Genomic DNA, 19,206 nt, shown 5'->3' with positions numbered 1-19,206 from the left:
GCACGTGTTTATTATGTCACCTAACAGTCCCTCTCCTGGATGTTTACCCAGAGCAACCAAAGTCCATGCCCACAAGACATCCATGTGCAAAGTCCTCGTAGCATGAGTCACCATTGTCCTAACTGGCAGCAACCCAGGTGTCCATCAATGGACAAATGGATAAGCAATGGAAGCACATCCATGCCACCGAAAACTACGTGGCAATAGAAAGGAGGGAAGTGCTGGTGCCCCCTGCAGCCCAGGCGATGCCCAGGCGCACCAGGCTAACAAAGGAAGCCAACAATAGGAGACCGCCCCTCGGCCTAGGCGAGACCCAGGAAAGAGACCCCAGGAAAGACGCAGCTGGGCATCGGGGAGTGGTCTGTCGCTGGGGCAGGAACCAGAGCTCAAGGGCAAAGAGCTTTGGAAGGTGAGGAAATCGTCCTGTGCCCTGAGGGCGAGGTGACTGCGCACGACTACCAGGATTAGACAAGCTGCATGCTGAGAACGGCTGGAGACTTATGGCCTGAAAAATACCTTAATAAGAGAGAAAGATAGAGCTTCTTAAAAACCAATCCCCAGACTGGCCCTCGGGGGTGCCTCCTCTGACTTCCCACCTCTGGGCTGCCCTGTCCTTGTCTGTCCCAGTGATTGGGCTTCCCTGTCACCTCATAGTGTCTCTTGTGGCTCTAGAGGCAGCTCCTCGGCTCCCCGTGTGCCTCTACTGTTTTAATAGCAGGAGGCTTTGCTTAGCAGCACGAGGGAGCCCCAGAGCTGGCCACGAACTGCCCACACATCCTCCTATGATGCCTGCCACACTGCAGGAGGTGGGTGTCACCGTCCCAGCTTTACAAAGAGTTGGGGGTTCAGAAAGGGTAAATAATGCCTGCCCAACTAGAAGTGGTATGTTTCAAAACCAGGTCCCTCTGTGTCAAAGCTCCACCAAAACACGCCATTCCACCACCCCATGCCATGTATGGAGCAGGGAGAGAGTCACTTAGTCCAATTGACTGCAGGAGCCAGACTTCCTCCCCGACTCTCAGGGCCACAGTCCTTCCCAGGCTGATGCAATGGGAGTCTTGTGATGTCATCTAATGTCTGCAGGTGTGGGATGTGTGTGTGTTACCATTCTACCCCAATCTGAGATTTTTCCCTCTCCTCCTTTCTTTCTTTCTTTCTTTCTTTTTCTTTTCTTTTCTTTTTTTTTTTTTGAGTTGTATGTGGACTCAATGCCTTTATTTTTTTATTAATATTTATTTTTTTAGTTGTACTTGGACACAATACCTTTATTTTATTTATTTATTTTCATGTGGTATTGAGGATCGAACTCAGAGCCTCGCACTGGCTAGGCAAGGGCTCTACCTCTGAGCTCCAACTCCAGCTCCCCTCTCCCCATTTCTGAATTCAATGAAAAAGCTAAATTAGCCCTCAGCTCAGGAGACTAGCATTATCTTGCAAATAGCTAGCACCTCCAAGTTGTCATCTAATTAAGCTTCGCTCCCAAAAAAAGCGCATAACAGTGTCAGCACATTGACAGTAGCTACCTCTCCTGGCGGCCCCCACCTGCAGGAGGCGGTGGCTCATGGGTCCCTGGAAGACAAGCAATCCTGCCAGCGTGTGACCTGCACTCCTGAAAGTCTTGCTCCTTCTTTGGATGCTGAGTGTTCTATTAAGAAATATTCTAGGGTCCAGTTCAGAAAGGAAGTAGCAGGTTGATTCTTTAGTCAGCCCAATTTTCTGGTGTGTTCTACCTTTTAGCATTCTAGAAATTCATTCTAACCAACATATACGTGTGCTCAGTGTTTGAAGTCCCTGTGTTCACCACTGCACACAGCTGAGTGTCTACTTGAGAGCAGTGTTAGGCCAGAACACATGAGGACGCCCTGGGTGCAGCTTGCACGCTGATCTGTGCAGACCAGGGCCACATCTGCACACTGCTGTATGAATGAGCACAGCCAGGGAGAGGCCCCCCGCTCCTAGGAGTAGAAACAGGCCAGCAAGGGGAGAGGAGGCCTATGCTGCTTGTTGGGGGGGGAGGCTGCTTTACTCTTCTCTGGGTTCTGCTTTCATTATTTTCCAAGCTTGAAAGGAGACCTGAATTAGAGCAAAGTGGTTGCTTTTTTCCTTGGCAGGGGCCTGCTAAAATAAAAATGATCCATTCATTTGACCTAATTCATTCTCTGCATCCCCCCAAAGAGGCAGGTGCTAACTGGCAGGTGACGAGGTACCACTGTGCCGGCTTGACCGTGCAATGCCATAAGGAAGGGAGGCAGCAGCTACACTGCAGGGTCCACCACTCGGGGCAGCCATGCAGGCTCTCCAGAGCCAGTTCACGAGGCTGGTCACATGTGACTGTGCCGATGTCTAGAGGCCCGGCTCTCACTGGGCTGCTCTGACCACACCAGCTAGCTGAGCTTCTGGTTCAAGCCTCTGATGCAAAGGCCACTGTGGGAAGGAACCGACTCAGGACATGAACAGAAGATGATTCTGAAATTGTGGTATAGCCATCATGGAAAACGGTAGGGGAGTTGCTAGAAAAGTCAGAACTACCCTGTGATCCAGCAAGCCCACTTCCCAGCAGATAGCCACAGAGATGAAGTCAGACTTCTGTACCCCCAAGTCATGGCAGCATTATTCACAGTGGCCAAGATATGGAAGCCACCCAAGTGTCCATCACAAGATGAACGGAGGAAGAACAGGTGGTGGCAGTACAGATGAGGTGTCACTCAGTTTGGACAAGGAAGGAAATATCATTCTTCGTGACAGCATGGATGAATTCAGAGGACATTACGCTGAGTGAAATAAGCCAGGCACAGAGAGGTAGCACAGCAGGACTTCACATTCTCTGAATCAGAGAGCAGAAAGGCAGTTGGCTGAGGAGGGGGGACAGCTGCTGGTCAGAGGCTACCAAGTTTCCGTCACAGAGACAAAAGTTCTGGAGTCTAACTCACAACACGGGACCTCTGGTCCCATCGTACACTTGAAATTTGCTAAGAGGGTAGATCTTCCCCACCCCCGTCTGGTCCTGGGGATTGAACCCAGGAGTGCTCAACCACTGAGCCACATCCCAGTCCTTTTTATTCTTTATTTTGAAACAGGGTCTTGCTACGTTGCTTAGGGCCTTGCTAAATTGCTGAGGCTGGCTTGAGCTCACAATCCTCCTGACTCAGCCTCCTGAACCTCTGGGATTACAGGTGTGCACCATAACTGGCGAGAGTAGATCTTAAATGTTCTTCTTGCCACACCAAAACAACAGCAGCTGCCGCAAAACACGAGGTGCGGCAGTGGATAGGGTAATGACGATCCCCTCATAACTAAACATGTATCAAAATGGCATGCTGCAAATTTATTTTTATTTACCAATTACACCTCAATAAAGCCCCAAACAATTCCAAAATCAAGGTTAACACTTCTCCTGACCCCAAACTCGCTGGTAAGGAATTGGCTGCTTATGATGCATCTTGCCCTCACCCACTCCCTGGCATGAGTCACCTCACAGCAGGCAGGGGGCTGGCAAGAGTGCCAGCACTGGGTCCACACAGCAACACAGCTGCACAGACGGGCTCCTGCTAGTGTGGCCAGAGGTGCTCCAACGGGTATCACAGGGGAGTCAATAACATGCACATTCCTGGGCCTCCCCGAATCGGACTCTGCAGACCACAGCTGGCCAGCCTTGATTGACAGGCTGCCTAGTGATTAAAGGACAGTGAGAAGCAATAGGAAGTGTCTGTCCTGGGTTTGTGGGAGCTGATGTTTCTATGGTGACAACACTTCAAGCCCCGCTCCCGCCCCGGGCCCAGCAGGCTCAGGCCCAGAGTCCAGTCCTGCTCCCTAGAGCCACCATAGCTGACCCTTTACCTTCCTAGAGTCTAAGGAAGCTTTGGCAACCTTTTGTCCACAGTGGACTGTCCCAAGGGCCAAGCTCTCTGGTGTGCACAGTGCCCGTGAGCAGACCGAGCGCTGAGGCAAGTCCGTGATTAGGTGACTCCCAGCCGCATAATGGGCACAGCCGTGTAAGGCCCACAGAAAGGCCGTGATCACACAGGTGTGGAGCTGTGCCCACCGCCACCACCCAGCTGGAGCCCCCCCAGGACGGCACTTTGGAAGGCACCGGGGCCGGGGTACAGGGCTGGCGGAAGGCTCTCATCTACTTCATTTTCAAGAGCCAAAAGGTGTCAACAGCCAAAAGAGTCCATGGGTAGAGGGAGATCCACCGAACAGAGCCAACCGGTGTGACCTCCTGGCTGGCACCCCAACCTGCAGGATCTGTGAGGACATCGAGCTGAGTGAAATGAACAAGGCCCAGGAAAGACACACGCTGTAGGATCCCACTACATCCCCCCACAGAGACGGACAGTAGAGGCTGGCCACCAGGGCTGGGGGGAATGGGCACTGGAGCTTTGTGAGTCCACTGTCACCTGGCAGGACCAAGAGTTCCAGAGATGGGTGTGGCCACGGTCGCAGAGCACTGCGAATGTAGCCAAGGCCACTTACCTAGACACTTGAAAATGGTCACATGGGCCAGGCACAGTGGTGCATGCCTATAATCCCCGTGACCTTGGAGGCTGAGGCAGGAGGATCTACAGCTCAAAGCCAGCCTCAGCAACTTAGTGAGGCCTTAAGCAACTCAGCAAGACCCTGTCTCTAAATAAAATATTTTTAAAAGGGCCGGGGATATGGTTCTGTGGTTAAGCACTCCTGGGTTCAATCCCTGGTAACAAAACAACAACAACAACTACAAAATGGTCACATGGCAAATTTTATGTCTATTCTACTGCAATTTTTAAGAATTTAAAAAGAAGGAGGAATGCTCAAGAACCTGAAAATGCCGGTATTTCACCAGCAGTGACAAACGGCTCACAACAGGCTTCCCGGCACATCCAAACTGCAGGTTTTCAGAGACCACGGCCCAGACGCCATCAGCCAGCCGGGGGCACGAGGCTCGGCCCTTCTGCCATGCCGTGTGTCTGTCTCTCTGGAGTCTGGCCTCCACCCCTCCCAAGAGGGAAGCCACAATCCCAGAGGACGAGGTGGCATGGATGTGTTGAGAGAGGGCGGCTTCTTATCTCTCTCCAGTTCCTCTTTCCTGGCGTGTAGCCAGCCCATAATTAGGCAGATTCTCAAAGGAGAGGGAATACTTCCTGCCCGCATGACAAGCTGTGGATTATGCAGATATCTTTCCAGATGTGGCATTTGTCTCCCTGGCAATGCTGCAGGTGGGTCCGGGTTTGCTTGGCTGGAAGGATCCATCCGAGTGCCTCATCCTCACAAATACCTCCTTCCGTTGCAGCTGCTAACGCCCAGGGCTGCCGTGTGCAAGCAGTTTCCTCGGGACTGAAAGGCCTCTCTCTGTAGAAACGGGAAGGGGCGGGGGCTATTTTCAGAGGCCTGTGAGGGGCTGGGTAAGGCTCTTCACCATGGCCCTTCGGGTCCCATCCCTGGAGTTCCAAGCACCTGACCTGGAGGCACTGGGGGCCCACTGTCCTCTACCCAAGGCCCAGCTCAGAGCTGACATGCAAAATGTTGATGGCCGATTGAATGGAAGGGGAACTGGCCCAGAACCATTGGGACTCCGCGCAGTGGTACGCCGGTGGTCTTCAGGGCCGATATCCACTATTCCAGTGTGTCTAGAAACTCCACGCCCGTCCCCTGAGCCTGTTTTCACGGTGACACTCTGAGTTGAGCCTCACAGACCACACTGTTCCTCTGGAAAGAACACTGGCTGTGTCCAGGGTTGACCTATGGGAACACGGCTACGTATGTCCCTATAAATGACAACCGGCCACTTGTTGACGGTGTAATAATCCAAACAGCACTGTTGCCTCGAGGAGGGCCAGGCTATCGGGGCAGTCCATTTCCCATGAGACAGACAGAGGCTTATTTTAAATTGAGGTTTGCTTTTTCATTTTTATTTTTTAGTGAGCACGAGAGTCCCTGGACACGTGAGTTGATAAACTGTGTCCTCTCTATGTAATGGGGTGCTACTTAGCCACTGAAAGGAATGAAGCCCCCACATGCTGCAGCGCGGATGACCTCAAAAATACCAGGCTAAGCCGAGAAGCCGGAGGCTAAGAGGACGTGATCGGATTCCTGTTCTACAAACTAGAAAAGGCAGATCCACGGAGACCAAAGGCCAGAGTACAGGAGGGTGACTTCTTGCAGGATGCGGTCGTTCTTCTAGAGTGAAGCGGCCTCCTAGCAGGTCCTGGTTTGCTGCCTGTGAACACACCAAGTGCCACCGAACCCTGCACTTTGAAATGGCTGATTGTATAGTACGTGAATCTCATCTCGATTTTAAAAATTGAGCAGATCATGAGATTGTGTGAAAGATACAGTGTGGATTATAACCCAGGGGTGTGTGTGTGTGTGTGTGTGTGTGTGTGTGTGTGTGTTTTCTCTTATTGGATAAGTTACAATCCCACCAAGATGCAAACGCCACTCCTTCTGGGTGAGAATGGCCCCTGACCCATCTCCCTTGTGATGCCTCCTTCCTGGCTGCCCCCCACTGGCCTGCAAACTCTCTAAGGGGGTACAGGGGCTTTATCCGTCTATTTCCCTGCATTTCTAGTACCTAGATTGGCTCTTGGCACGTAGTAGATGCCGACTAAGTGAATGATTACCAGCAACTGAGCTTCACAAAAGCTGAGCAAAAGACAGAGGGTCCTCTGGGCCCACCCAGCGCTTCTCACCCTGTAATATGCCCGTGGATCCCCTGTGACCTGGTTGAAATGCAGATTCTGTTGCTGCATAGGTCTGGGGCAGGGGCTGAGACTCTTCATTTCCAAAAGTACTGGATGTACACACTGCTGTCCACCAGCCACACCTGGAAGAGCAAGCGGCCAGGCACAGCAGACCCCAGCCGTGCTTTACAAAAAGAGCAGGTTTCCAGTACTCAGACCCGCCCAGGTAGGTCTGTTGGCCTCCCCAAACTCCCTGCTCCCCTTGCACAGAGGCACCTAAGCACCTCCTGGTTACCTGGAGGAGGATGATTAAGGTAATTGGCAACTCTCTCCCGTGATCCCAAGGCAGCCTGTCATTTCAAGGAAAACGCGTCCACTCCGATTCGGAATGCTCCGCTTGCAATGTTTTCTTATGTGTGGTGGGTGGGAGGAGCGGGAGAGGGAGTCTGTGGCCCCCAAAAGAAATATGCTGTTCTTCTCCCTTTGTGTTTCGGAGCGTGTAAACTCAGCTCGAATCACAGATAATAAATAGGTCATCTTGTACTTTCAAAATAAAAACATGCCATATTTCAGTGGAATAGCAGCTGTGCATTAAAAAGCTGTCAACTTCACTACAATTTCCCTGAACCCTGCACTGCAGAAAGATACCTTGTCACTCAGAGTTGAGTGCAGTTTTACTGAAATATCTCCTTGTCTGCGTAAATAATGAGCAGAATTGCATGAAAATATCTGGCCCACAGCCTCCTTTTCCCCCTACTCCCAAAGAAACAGTATGCAAATGACAGATTTGTGGGGTGTGCTTCTCAACACGTCACTCTGAAAACAAAGGCAGGCTGTCCCAACAACCCCGGTGTTGTGTACTCAGGAGGGGGGCCAGGAAGGAAGGCTGGTGGCGATGGAAAGGGTGGTCTTCACAAGCTTCAAATCTGGGAGGCTGGACTGTCATTCAACCGCTATTTTGGGAACACACACAGGATGCATCAGAAAGTGCCATCTATGGGACATATTTGCTGAAGAACAGCCCGGACTCCAGATGGTGCTGATGTAAAATACGGCAGCCCACACCCCGCAGAGTTCAAGACCAGGCTCAGGGTCCACTCTCTTTTCTTTCTTTTTTCTCTTTCCTTCCGTCCTTCCTTCCTTCCTAGGATGGAATCCACAGCTTCATGCATGCAAGTCAAGAGCTCTGTCACTGAGCTACATCTCCAGCCCCACTGGCAGGATTTAAAAAGTCCCTTCTCCTCTGAGTCTCTGCTTCCTTGACTCTCAGCTGACAAGAGCAAATGAAGTGCTATACGTAGGATGCCGTGTGACCTGGTGTGTGTTCTAGGGTCTGTCGTCATTCCTCTGGAAATAGCCAATGACATGGAGTGGAGTGGACGGCCTTTGGAGTCAGCCAAAATGGAGGTTCAGCTCTTGGCTTGGCCTCTCACTGGCAGGGTGACCTCAAATCAGTTTCTATTCCTCTCTGAGCTTTGGTTTTCTTGGCTGTCAAATGGGAATAACAATAGTACCGACTCCTGTGGGGTCATTGGAGGATCTGACCCGAGAATGCATGCTACACCAGTGTCTGGCCCACGCGAAGGGCTCAGTGGAGCCGAGCTGTTGTCATTGTCACAGCTGCTGTTGCTGCGGAGGGCAACAGTGGTGACACTGCTGATGAAGATGATGGCAAGGTGCTGATATTGCTGATGCTGACGATAGTGATATTCCCTGGGTGGTGACCTGGGTCACAGCACCGTAGGATCCAACCATAGGGAAGGTCCTGGTTCTGGACAAGTCAACTAGAGCGTCATACCCAGAGTAACATTGAAACTATGACATGACTGGTTTATGTGAAGATGAGTCAGGGAGGCTGAGTCAAGTTACAGAAAACTGCATCCCTCAGCCCAGAACTCGGGGAAGAGAGGAAGGAGGACAGTGCTTCTGCGTCCCAGTTGCTGGCTCATGGAGCTTCCTGGAGCTGAGCAGCCAGGGAGAGAAGCAGTGAGGGAGCTGGGAGGTGGCCCTGCACCCCCACCAGGAGGGCCTTGCCGGCTTAGCAAAAAGGAAAGGGGAGCGGGGACCCTGGATTTTGATGTGTCATAGTGATTACATCCCCCTAAGACACCTGTAAGGGAAGCCGGGCTGTACCCGCTCACCAGCCCTTTAAGAACTCAGGAGTGTGGCAAGTCAACTGTTTAACAGACATCATTGAATTAAATCACCTAAACTTACCTAGGTGCTATTAAAGACGAGGCAGTAACTACTCAAAGGCACCACTCCTGTTTACTCTAGTTTGCAATCACTTGTACTGAGACTCACTTACAGCCATACAGTCCATACCGTGAGAATGCCCCCGACCCGTTTTTCCACACTCAGAGGGATCTTTCTAAAATGCAAACCAAATCATGTCCCACTCCATGGCTTCCCTCTGCCCTCAGGCAAAGTCCTGGCTCCTTCTGGGACTTCCGGGCTCCCTCCCCCAGCCCCGTGCCAGTCCTGAATATCACTGAGTCAAGTTACTCATTCATAGATGAGTTTGCATGTGCAAGTCTGGGCCAGCTTCCTGTTCCTGGGACACACCACGCCACCTTCCTCTCTGAGGCCATACCCATGCTGTCACCTATGCTCAAGAAGCAGGAGTAACTGCCCAGTTGAGGGAGATGTGATAAGCCACTGAGTGTGGACAGCTGAAGGAGCCTTCAGATGCCGGCCCAGCTCCCGAGCACAGGTGACTGGTCTTTGGAACAGATATCACATGCACCTGGTATAAACTCCAGGTGATATAGGGGGGTGTAAGGGGTAAGCCTCCTCCTCCTTCCTGTCTCCTAGGACCCCCCTTTTCCCTCAGAGGTGACCTTTGTTATACCTACCTGTGGCCCCCAAAGAAGTATGCTACTCTCTTCCCTTTATTTCTGAGTGAAGCAGTCTTTGCCCCTGTGCATAGCCCGAACCCTTTCCATTTTCCTGAGTTCCCTTGCAGGCTCTGCCCATGGAGAAGGATGATTTTTGCATGAGGTAACTATGCTGGAGGAAGACTTCAGCATGCTGCTCCCCGCTCCACCAGCACCTACCACAAGCGCGCCCTTGGAGTGTTCACAATGATCACTTTTTCTTTTTGCAGGACTGGGGATGGAATCCAGGCGTGCTCCACCACTGAGCTACATCCCCAGCCCTTTTCATCTCTAAATGCCTCACTAAGTTCCCAGGCTGCCCTTGAGCCTGCAATCCGCCTGCATCAGCCTCTCAAGTTGCTGGGATGACAGGTGTGCCCCATGGCACCCAGCCATAATGACCACTTTTTAATGCTATAGCATTAAGATCTCCACCTTTAAATGTAGGGTGTTGGAATGGTTATAAGTGACATCTTTAAAAAGTTGTATGCTTTTCTAATTGTTTTTAAAAAGGGGGCTCTGCATATATCTTCATGCCATAGGGAAAAAAAGGGGGAGCAATTTTCTCTTGAAGGGAGGGTGGGAAATGCTCATTTAATCTACTTGGAATGACTGGCCAACTCAACTGCATTTGGCACACACTCCTATGAGGGTGGGTCTAGCAGTGACCCCCAATACCTGTGCACCTGTGATTAAGACCTTATTTGGAAAGATGGTCTTTGCAGGTGTTTAAGGTAAGAATCCTGGGATGAGGTCACCCTGGATTATCCATGTGGGTCCTAAAGCCTGTGAAAGTTGTCCTCAGAAGAGCATCGGGGAAGACGGACACAGAGGCGAGGCCATGGGACCACAGGCGGAGATGGAGTGACAGGGCCACAGCCCGGGCATACCTGGAGCCACCAGGAACTGGAAGAGGTGGGCAAGAATCCTCCTCTAGAGACTTCGAAGGGAACTTGGCCCCGGCAACACCTGGATACCAGACTTCCGACTCTAACACTGCGAAAGAACACATCTCTGTTGTTTCGAGCTGCCGGGGTTGTGATTTGTCACGGCAGCACAGGAAACGGGTGCACCTACAGTTCCACAGCTCCACAGCCCGGCCATCCTCTCTTCGTCCCCTGGGTTCTCCTGGAGGAGAAGCACCTGCTGCTGGCCCCAGTGTTCCTGTCATGCAAATGCCCTGCAGCAACCAAAACACCCAGCGGCACCAGCAGAAAGATCCCACTGAGCAGCCCCCACTCGGCATGGAGCCCTCAGTTTCTTTCACTGTCTAGAGTCCGTGGTGCCGACAAAGCCAGTGGCTGGAGTCACCGGGCACTTTAGGAAAGGCTAAGGTTGAAGGCAGAGAATGCTGGGTGCCCTCATGGCACTGGGCTCCTTAATTGAATTCTTACCATCCTGGTGGCCCAAATGCTAATGCAACAGACATCAAGTTTGAGCGCCATGCTCCCGTCTCACCAACCTCTCAGCGTCAACACGGAACCTTCAACTTGACCGGCCGCTCACAGGGGAGCTGGGGTTTTCATTAGTGGACTGGACTCCTGGAGAGGGTGGGCATGCTCTGAAGAGGGAATCAGATTCCCTTTGCTTTTATTTGGTTCGGGATCAACATGGGCTCTTCCTGGGATCCTTAGAACTGTTCATGATGGACAACTGGAGATAAAATCTCAGATCAGGGCTGCGGCTGTGGCTCAGAGGTAGAGCGCTCCTCTACCATACATGAGGCACTGGGTTCGATCCCCAGCACCACATAAAAGTAAAATAAAGATATTGTGTCCACCTAAAAACTAAAAAATAAATATTTTTTGAAAATCTCAGATCACTAGCCGTATGCTTCATGATAACTCTTTCTGCACAGAGCTCGAGCAGATTTTTGAAAATCTCTCTTCCTCTCAGAACCCCCAAATGGAAGCTTCGGCATTAAGTAAATAAATAAAGCAAGTGGGCAATCTCGCAGTGACGTGTCCATTAGCCACTCTCTCTGTCTCATTAGCCTTCATCAGGAGAGGAAGGATCGTTTTAATTAGCGGGTTGAGAAGTCTTGCTCAGGCCGGCTCCCTTCCCTCTGCTCCTGGGATCACCCCGTCAGCGGATGAGCACCATACCTCATCACTACAGCCCGCCATGCCACCTCTGAGGGGGCAGAAGAAAGGGGCTCTGCCCCAGCCCCTGTTAAGCGTCTTTGAACACTGCTCTCCTCTAAGCATTCAGGTCTAATTCAAGCGGAATATTGGGCTTTGTCAAACGGCTCAGCATCCTGTCACAGCACAGCCCTTCCACTCTGGGACCCACCAGGCATTGTTCCCACTGTTATCTTTGTGCTCCTGGCTGCTCCAGCAGAGCATGCATCCCACAGAATGGCCATGCTCCATGGGGTCCAGGTTCAAAGTCCCCATTTGGATTTACTTGTTAAATGCTCAAACCACAAGCTGACCACAAACAAGCCCCCAACCCCCTACAGGTTCCTATCTGTGTTTCCATTGCTCTTAGGGCCCGGGGACTTGACAACTCATGTGTCATTAACAAGAATCACCTTTCAATTACACAGAGTTGTACACGGAAGATATTTTGCTTCTCAATAAGGTCAAACTGCAAATCCATACCCTCCACCCACCTGGGCACAGGGCTAGTTCTTCTTTCATGGAGAAAAGCCTATCTCTGAATTTTAAGATGAAAGTGTCTTAAGTTTGAATTGAAAATAAATTTAGACATTCATAAGGATGCCAAGGTAACTCTTTTCTAGGAAACAGTCTCCCCGGTGCTCATTAAACTGTGTATTTGTCCACTCGACGTACATTTGTTGAGCACCTATTTTGTACCATGCACCACCAGCACTGGGGATAACAAGATGAACAAGACCTAGTTCCCGCCCACACAGACGGACATTTCAGTGCAGTAGTAAGAGCCATGGCAGAAACACACACAGGATATCACAGAGACAAAGGTGGGGGGCACAAAACACCTCACAGCAGAGGTGGGATCAGGAAGGACTTTCAAAGGAAGAGACGCAGAGCAGAGCTGGGTTTTAAAAGAGGATGGAGCAGAGCATGGGGGCACATGCCTGCAGTTCTGGCTCCTCAGGAGGCTGAAATTGGAGGACCCCTTGAGTGTCCAGGAGTTCAAGGCCAGCTTAGGCAACAGAGTGAGAACCCACCTCAAGAAAAAAAAAATGAATGAAAAGGAATGTACTCATGAGGCCAAAAAGATGTGGTGGAGGGCAAAGAGGTGGAGCCAGGCCGGAGGCTGCTCATGCCATCGGGGTGTCCATCTTGGTGGACGATGGGTACCACCTAGCACAGAGTGATGGGTATGACGTTCCATGAAGGGCCTGGAGCACCCACAGATTCTTCTCTGCTGAAAGACAATATGGTCATCCCTCAGTACCAGCAGGTTCTGTATTCACTGTTTCAACCAAGCACAGTCAGAACTATTCAGAAAAATAGGCACGTGTGTGTAGAACGTGTACAGATGGTTTTCTTGTCATTACTCCCTTCGCAACACAGTAGAACAATTATTTATATCACATTTACATTGTCTTAAGTATGATAATTAACCTAGAGAGGGTTTCACGTGACACATGCCTGAAACCTGAGGGACTCAAGAGTTTGAGGCAGGAAGATCACAATTTCAAGGTCAATGTGGGAAACAGAGCAAGACCCTGTCTCAAAATAAAAAATAAAAAGGCATATGGGGGTGGCTCAGTGGTAGAGCACCCCTGGATCCAATCCCCAGTACCAAAAAATAAAAATAAAGGAGATGGGAGGCTGTGTGTGAGTTATAGCAAGCACTGTGCCCTCTTCTGTAAGGCGCTTGAGCACACGAGCACCGTGACATCCCTGGGGGTCCTGGAATCAATCCCCTACAGATACCGAGGGGTGACTCTAATAATGGCCATAGCAATTGCCACTTAGTAGACCCTAGCATTCCCAAGCTTTGCCCCTAGCTCTTGGCATACATTTATCTCCTTCCTCCTTTGCAACAACCACACAGGGAAGCATGATGATCAGCCTCTTTTATAGACAAGAAACCAAGGAATGACGAGGTGCAGCAGAGAGTCTGTGGCTCTGCAGAGTGCAAGTAGCAGAGGGGGATTCGCATGCACTTCCAAAGCCTGGGCCCAAGTCCACATGTGGGCGTGGCTCCCAGCAGGACTGCAAAGGTGAAGACTCAGACTTGCGCTCCTGGCCTCCCATCTCCGCACCTCCGATGCCCCCAGGTCCGTCCACTTTTCCTTGTTCTACCCTCTTGAATCACTTTTCTGGCACCCTGTCTGCCTCCCCTGCCCCAAACCCAGGCAGGCTCACATTGTGTCCTGCTCCCTGCGGTTCTTATAAAGGACTGGAAATTCTAATAAGTGAAGCCAGGTCAGGGTCTCTGTTGCTGGGCTCCCTGCTTCTAAGAAGTGAGTAGTGATCATTTCCCTTGTGTACACTGTGCTAATTCTCTCTGATTAAAAAACAAAAAACACACAACAACAACAACAACAACAAAAACCTCTGTATTTTGTCTTTTTAGCTATGCTGTGCATTGGTGTGGTTTTGCTATTTTTAAAAAATATATTTATTTTTTTAGTTATAGGTGGACACAATATCTTTATCTTATTTTTATGTGGTGCTGAGGATTGAACCCAGTGCCCTGCACATGCCAGGCAAGCGCTCGCTCTACCTCTGAGCCCCGGCCTCTGCCCCCGGTTCTGCTTTTTTTTTTTTTTTTTTTTGAGGTATCCTGCTTGGGATTCCCTGAAATTGTGTCTGCATAACCTTAGGGAAACATGGGTTAGCTTTTCTTCATTTGATCATGTTGGGTCTTTGGCTATTTCCTCATGGGTTCCTGAGGATCTGCCTATTTTTCTTCCAATCTTCTTCCTCTGTTCCTTGATTAAATAATTCATAATGATCCATTTTCAAGTTCACTGACTCTTCTGTTATCCAGACTCTGTTGTTGAGCTGATGAAGGGACTTTCTTTATTTCAGATATTGCATTCTCACTTGGGGAACTCCATCTGCGGTTCTTGTTGCTTCTTGCCCCTATCTTTTCATTCATTATGAACATATTGTCCTTTACAGATTGAGCACAGTTATTACAGTCGCTTTAAATTCCTGATTGCTAATTCCAAAGCTAGATAAGCTAAGACGTTTGTCTCAATTAGACACCTTTTTACTTGAGAATTACTTGTGTTTTTCTATTCTTTCTGTGTCAAGTGATTTCGAAGTGTATCTTGGATATTGTGACTGACATATTATAGGGACCCTGGATTCTGGTTTATTTCTCCTGGAAGTTTTTGGTTTTGTTTTGTTTGCAGGGATTTAATTTGATGGAACTCAAATTGCAAACTGCCTTTTCTGCAACGGACAGCAGCCAAATCTAGGTTGCATTCTTGGTCTTAGTTGGGATTTTTATACCCATTTACATGTAGTTCAAGGCTCATCTAGAGACTTAGGCAGAGTTTATTCACTGAATTTTTCCTTCCCTTCTCTGAATCTCTCCTTTCCCCATTCTTCTCCGACTCTCCAGTGGCTGTGGTTGTCCCAATCTCTGCTCCTGGTTCTTCAACAGAGGTCTAATACAAATCACAGTTTCTGTCTGAATTCGGGACACATTTGTGCAAATGGCAGTAAGGCAACTTTTAAAACAAGAAAACCATGGTCTGCTGTTCTCCCCTTCCACATGTTGGCCTCACCTGCCTGCTGTGTCTGCCGGTGCACCCCTGCTTTCCAGCAGTGTTTAGGAATGTTCTAGCCAGAGTTTATGAATGTCATCTCTGGGAGGGTTGGTTCTGGCAGGATCTCACTTAGATAAGTATGGTGGTGCTGGGGATGTGGCTCAGTGGTACAGTGCATGCTGAGCATAAGCAAGGTCCTGGGTTCAAGCCCCAGCACAGCAGGGTGGCGGGGCAAAGGCTTGCTATATTGCCTCTTCCCTTGGATGCATAGATGGAGATCCCAGAGATGTCTCTGGGAGAAGGGTTCTGTTGAGCCAGGCACGGTGGCACATGCCTGTAATCCCAAAACCTTGGGAGGCTGAGGCAGGAGGATCATGAGTTCAAAGCCAGCCTCAGCAATGGCGAGATGCTAAGCAACTCAGTGAGACCCTGGGGATGTGGCTCAGTGCTTGAGTGTCCCTGGGTTCAATCTCCAGAATCCCCCCCCCCATAAAAAAGAAGGGTTCTGTTGAGATTTTTAGCACCTTGGCAGTCTGGTAGGAAGGACGGGGACAGAAGACTCTCCTTCAGATCACAAGGAAGTGGTTTTCTAGTTCCTCGGGTAGCTCTCTTGGGCAGGAACAGCAGAAGCATCTTCACTGCATTTAACTTAAGAGTCAAGGCTAAGGTCTTTTCTATGACTTTTTTTAGTTTAAAGATGAACATAACTACCTTCAGGCTGTGATTCAGTGTGCTCCTTACTGGTTTATCCTGAGATGTCATGCCTGCAATATCTTAGGAGTTCCTAGGAGGAATCCTGGGCAGGGGATTGGACAGTGTGGGACTCAGTATGCATGCCTACTTTGTTGCCCTTTCAAAATACCATGCAAGGTTTGGGGTTTTTAAAAAAAATATTTTTAGTTGTGGATGGACACAATACCTTTATTTTGTTTATTTAGTTTTTTTATGTGGTGTGGGGAGCGGACCAAGTGCCTCGTGCGTGCTAGGCAAGCTCTCTACCACTGAGCCACAGCCCCAGCCACCATGAAAGTATTTTTCAAAAGGAAAAAATCCAAAATAGTGTTGGAAAACAAGAAAAAGACCCATCAATGGTCCAGAAAATTTGGGGAAATTCTGAATCACAGCTACCAGACAGAATCAAACAGAAAGACAAGCCCAGAGGAGATCTGCAGCAGAATACAGTGTAGGAGATGAATGGCGTGGAGCCTGGGGTGCGCCGGGGGCTGTCAGGTCCAGTCAGCACCTGGACAAGGTGACAGGAAGGGGAGGAGCCTTGGGCAGTAGTCGGGACTCTCTGGGGGGCTGCTTTTTAGAGCAATCAAGTTGACTGGGCCTCCCTCCTTCCAAGACTTCACTACACAGACAGCAGCAGTAGCATTTGCATCCAGATGAAAGCAGAGACCATGAAAGGAGAGGCAGAAAGAACCAGGTGGCCACGGGTCCCCAGGTGCATGGAGTACGCCCCTACCCAGAAGACAAACTGCCAGTTCACCCACTTTCTACTCTATCCCGCCTCTCCCCCACAGTCACTAACAGTAGACCACAGTGAAGAGAAAAACACCCACTCACAAATATTTAGAAAATGGTGGTTATAAATAAAATGTACAACCCCAAATAAGCCAACTTTTGAGAAAAATCCTTATCATGGAAGAAAACAAAGAAAAATTCACACCTGAGGAAACAGAGTTAATAAAGCAAACAGAAGAGGACTTTCAAAAAGTCATGATTCAGGGCGGGGTTGTGGCTCAGCCGTAGCGCACTTGCCTAGCATGTGCGAGGCCCTGGGTTCGATCCTCAGCACCACATAAAAATATATAAGTAAAATAAAGATATAAAAAAATTACAATTCATACCCCAAGGGGTATCAAAAGATAGCACATTTTAAAAGATAATATACACTTACAAAGAACCAATTTGAAAGTACCTACCACAGCCTATCACTGAAGAGACTTTTAAACCACCAATTTATCCATTCCTTCCTATCTCTACTCATTCAATCCTTCACTCAGAAACGTCATAGAATACCCACTATACGCCAAACACCAAGCAAGACCTTGAAATGAAGGAGTGGAAAAGACAGACTTTGCTCTAGAGATACTCAATGTTCGCTGCAGTAGAGACATAAAAAGAGACAAAGCAAACCATGACCTTCTCCCCAAACTCTCCCCACCTCCTTTCTCTACCCCCCATTCACAAGTCCTGGCAAATCTACCTCCTAAATATCCCTGCCATTCACCCCTCCTCCTTCAAGCACTGCCTCTCACCCCATTACTTCATAAGCCCCCTGGTGGATCTGCCCGTGGCCACAAGGGCAGGAGGACTCCAGTCCATCTCCACTCTGTGGCCAGAGGGGCCCTTCCAATGCCAATTTGACCTCTACCTCTTGTTCCCACCCTTCCTTAAAGACCTTCACTAGCTCCCCAGTGCTTTGGGCTAGAGGTCAACTCTTACTGGCCTCTAATAAAACCCTGCAGGATCCAATCCAGGGAGACCCTGGTCTCTGCTTTTTCCCTGCTCTACCCCCAACTCCACTTGCACAGCCTTCTAGTACTGGAATCCTCACACTCCTCCTGGGTCCCCGCTTGGGCTCTTTGACATGCTCTTCTGAGTTCCTCCTCCTCCTCCCCAAGCATCTCCACTTGTCCCCACCCTCATCCCATTAGTTCAGATCTCAGCTCAATTTTCACTTCTTACAAGAAGTCTTCCCACCTCCCAATCGGGAGAAGTGTTCCCCATTAGCTGACCTGAACTTCTCCTTCTTCATGCTTATCACATGACAATCTTTCATTTATGTATTTGTGATTAGTTGATTAGTGTCCACCCGTCTGATTGGACAGAAAGTTTCCACAAGGGCAATGACCATGTTAATTTTTTGCTCACTGGTGTCTTCTTAATTCCTATTTCAATGCACGAAGGATATTCTGTAAAGTATTTGTTGACTAAAACAATGATGGATGGATGGGCTGGGGATGTGGCTCAAGTGGTAGCGCGCTCGCCTGGCATGCGTGCGGCCCGGGTTCGATCCTCAGCACCACATACCAACAAAGATGTTGTGTCCGCCGAGAACTAAAAAATAAATATTAAAAATGTCTCTCTCTCTCTCTCTCTCTCTCTCTCTCTCTCTCTTAAAAAAATGATGGATGGATGATGGGTGGATAGATGATGGGTAGGTGGATGGACGATGGGTGGGTGGATGGGAGGATGGATGGATGATGGATGGATAACGAATAGCTCTGTGGAAGGAAAAAAAAAGTGTATTGTAGACTCTGCCCTCGAGCAGTATCTTACAGATTGTTAGTGACCTGAGTTAGTCATACTTCTGTGACAAGGCTGGAGTGCTACAGATGGCACAGGAGCCCAAGAGATGGTCTATCCTGAGTGGTCCCCACCCCACTGGCAAGGGGACCTCAGAGCTCTCAGTGCTCACTGTACCCCAGGCTTCCTTAACACCAGGGCCTCAAGTTCAGCATGAAGGATGCTGCTCTGGTGATCACACTGCTATCCGTACCCAGTCCATGAACAAGGACTGACCGGGAGCCAAGCCCAAAGCAGCCACATGTAAATGGAAGGAAGAGAGTGAGCAAAGGGGGTTCCGGTGTAGACAGTGACAAGCCTCCACCACCACAGCCTCTCAGCGGGACACACAGTGTTCACAGACGGACGAGTCCCTGGAGCCCTGACTGCTGAAGGCCTCAGTACTGCGTGTGCCCCAGCCACAGGACCCACAGCTATGGATGGCAAGATAATGGCCCCCCCAGTCATGTTCAGAAGGACCTTCATTGCAGGGCTCTCTGGATGTGTCTCTTCCAAGGGACCAAGAGTCGAATGCTCTGCAAATGTGGGCCAGGAGGTCAACAGAGAGTATTAGGGTGGAACTGATCGTCTACCCGATTCATGTATCACCTCCTAACTTCCACTCTCTTAGAATGTGACCTTATTTGGAAATGGGTCAATGCCAAGGTAATTAGTTAATAAGAGGGCAAACCTCTAACTCAACACGTCTGGTGTC

The 19,206-nt window shown here is 49.7% G+C and overlaps 1 protein-coding gene across 2 annotated transcripts in view; it reads right to left on the bottom strand.

The window, feature by feature from the left end:
* The window catches only part of Cfap77 (cilia and flagella associated protein 77), a 118,586-nt gene that overhangs the window by 84,418 nt on the left and 14,962 nt on the right, over positions 1 to 19,206 (bottom strand). Inside the window, exon 2 of one of the 2 annotated variants that reach the window (XM_077798155.1) lies at positions 11,714 to 11,734. The exons of the other annotated variant lie outside the window; for it this stretch is intronic. Coding sequence (XP_077654281.1) covers positions 11,714 to 11,734 — 21 coding nt within the window. The remainder of the gene's footprint in view (positions 1 to 11,713; positions 11,735 to 19,206) is intronic. 2 annotated transcript variants of the gene reach the window in all.

This window comes from Urocitellus parryii, chromosome 4, assembly GCF_045843805.1.
Source record: "Urocitellus parryii isolate mUroPar1 chromosome 4, mUroPar1.hap1, whole genome shotgun sequence".
NCBI classification, from domain to species: Eukaryota; Metazoa; Chordata; class Mammalia; order Rodentia; family Sciuridae; genus Urocitellus; species Urocitellus parryii.
The sequence above is the reverse complement of the archived record's forward strand: the minus strand, read 5'-3'. Positions and strand labels throughout refer to the sequence as shown.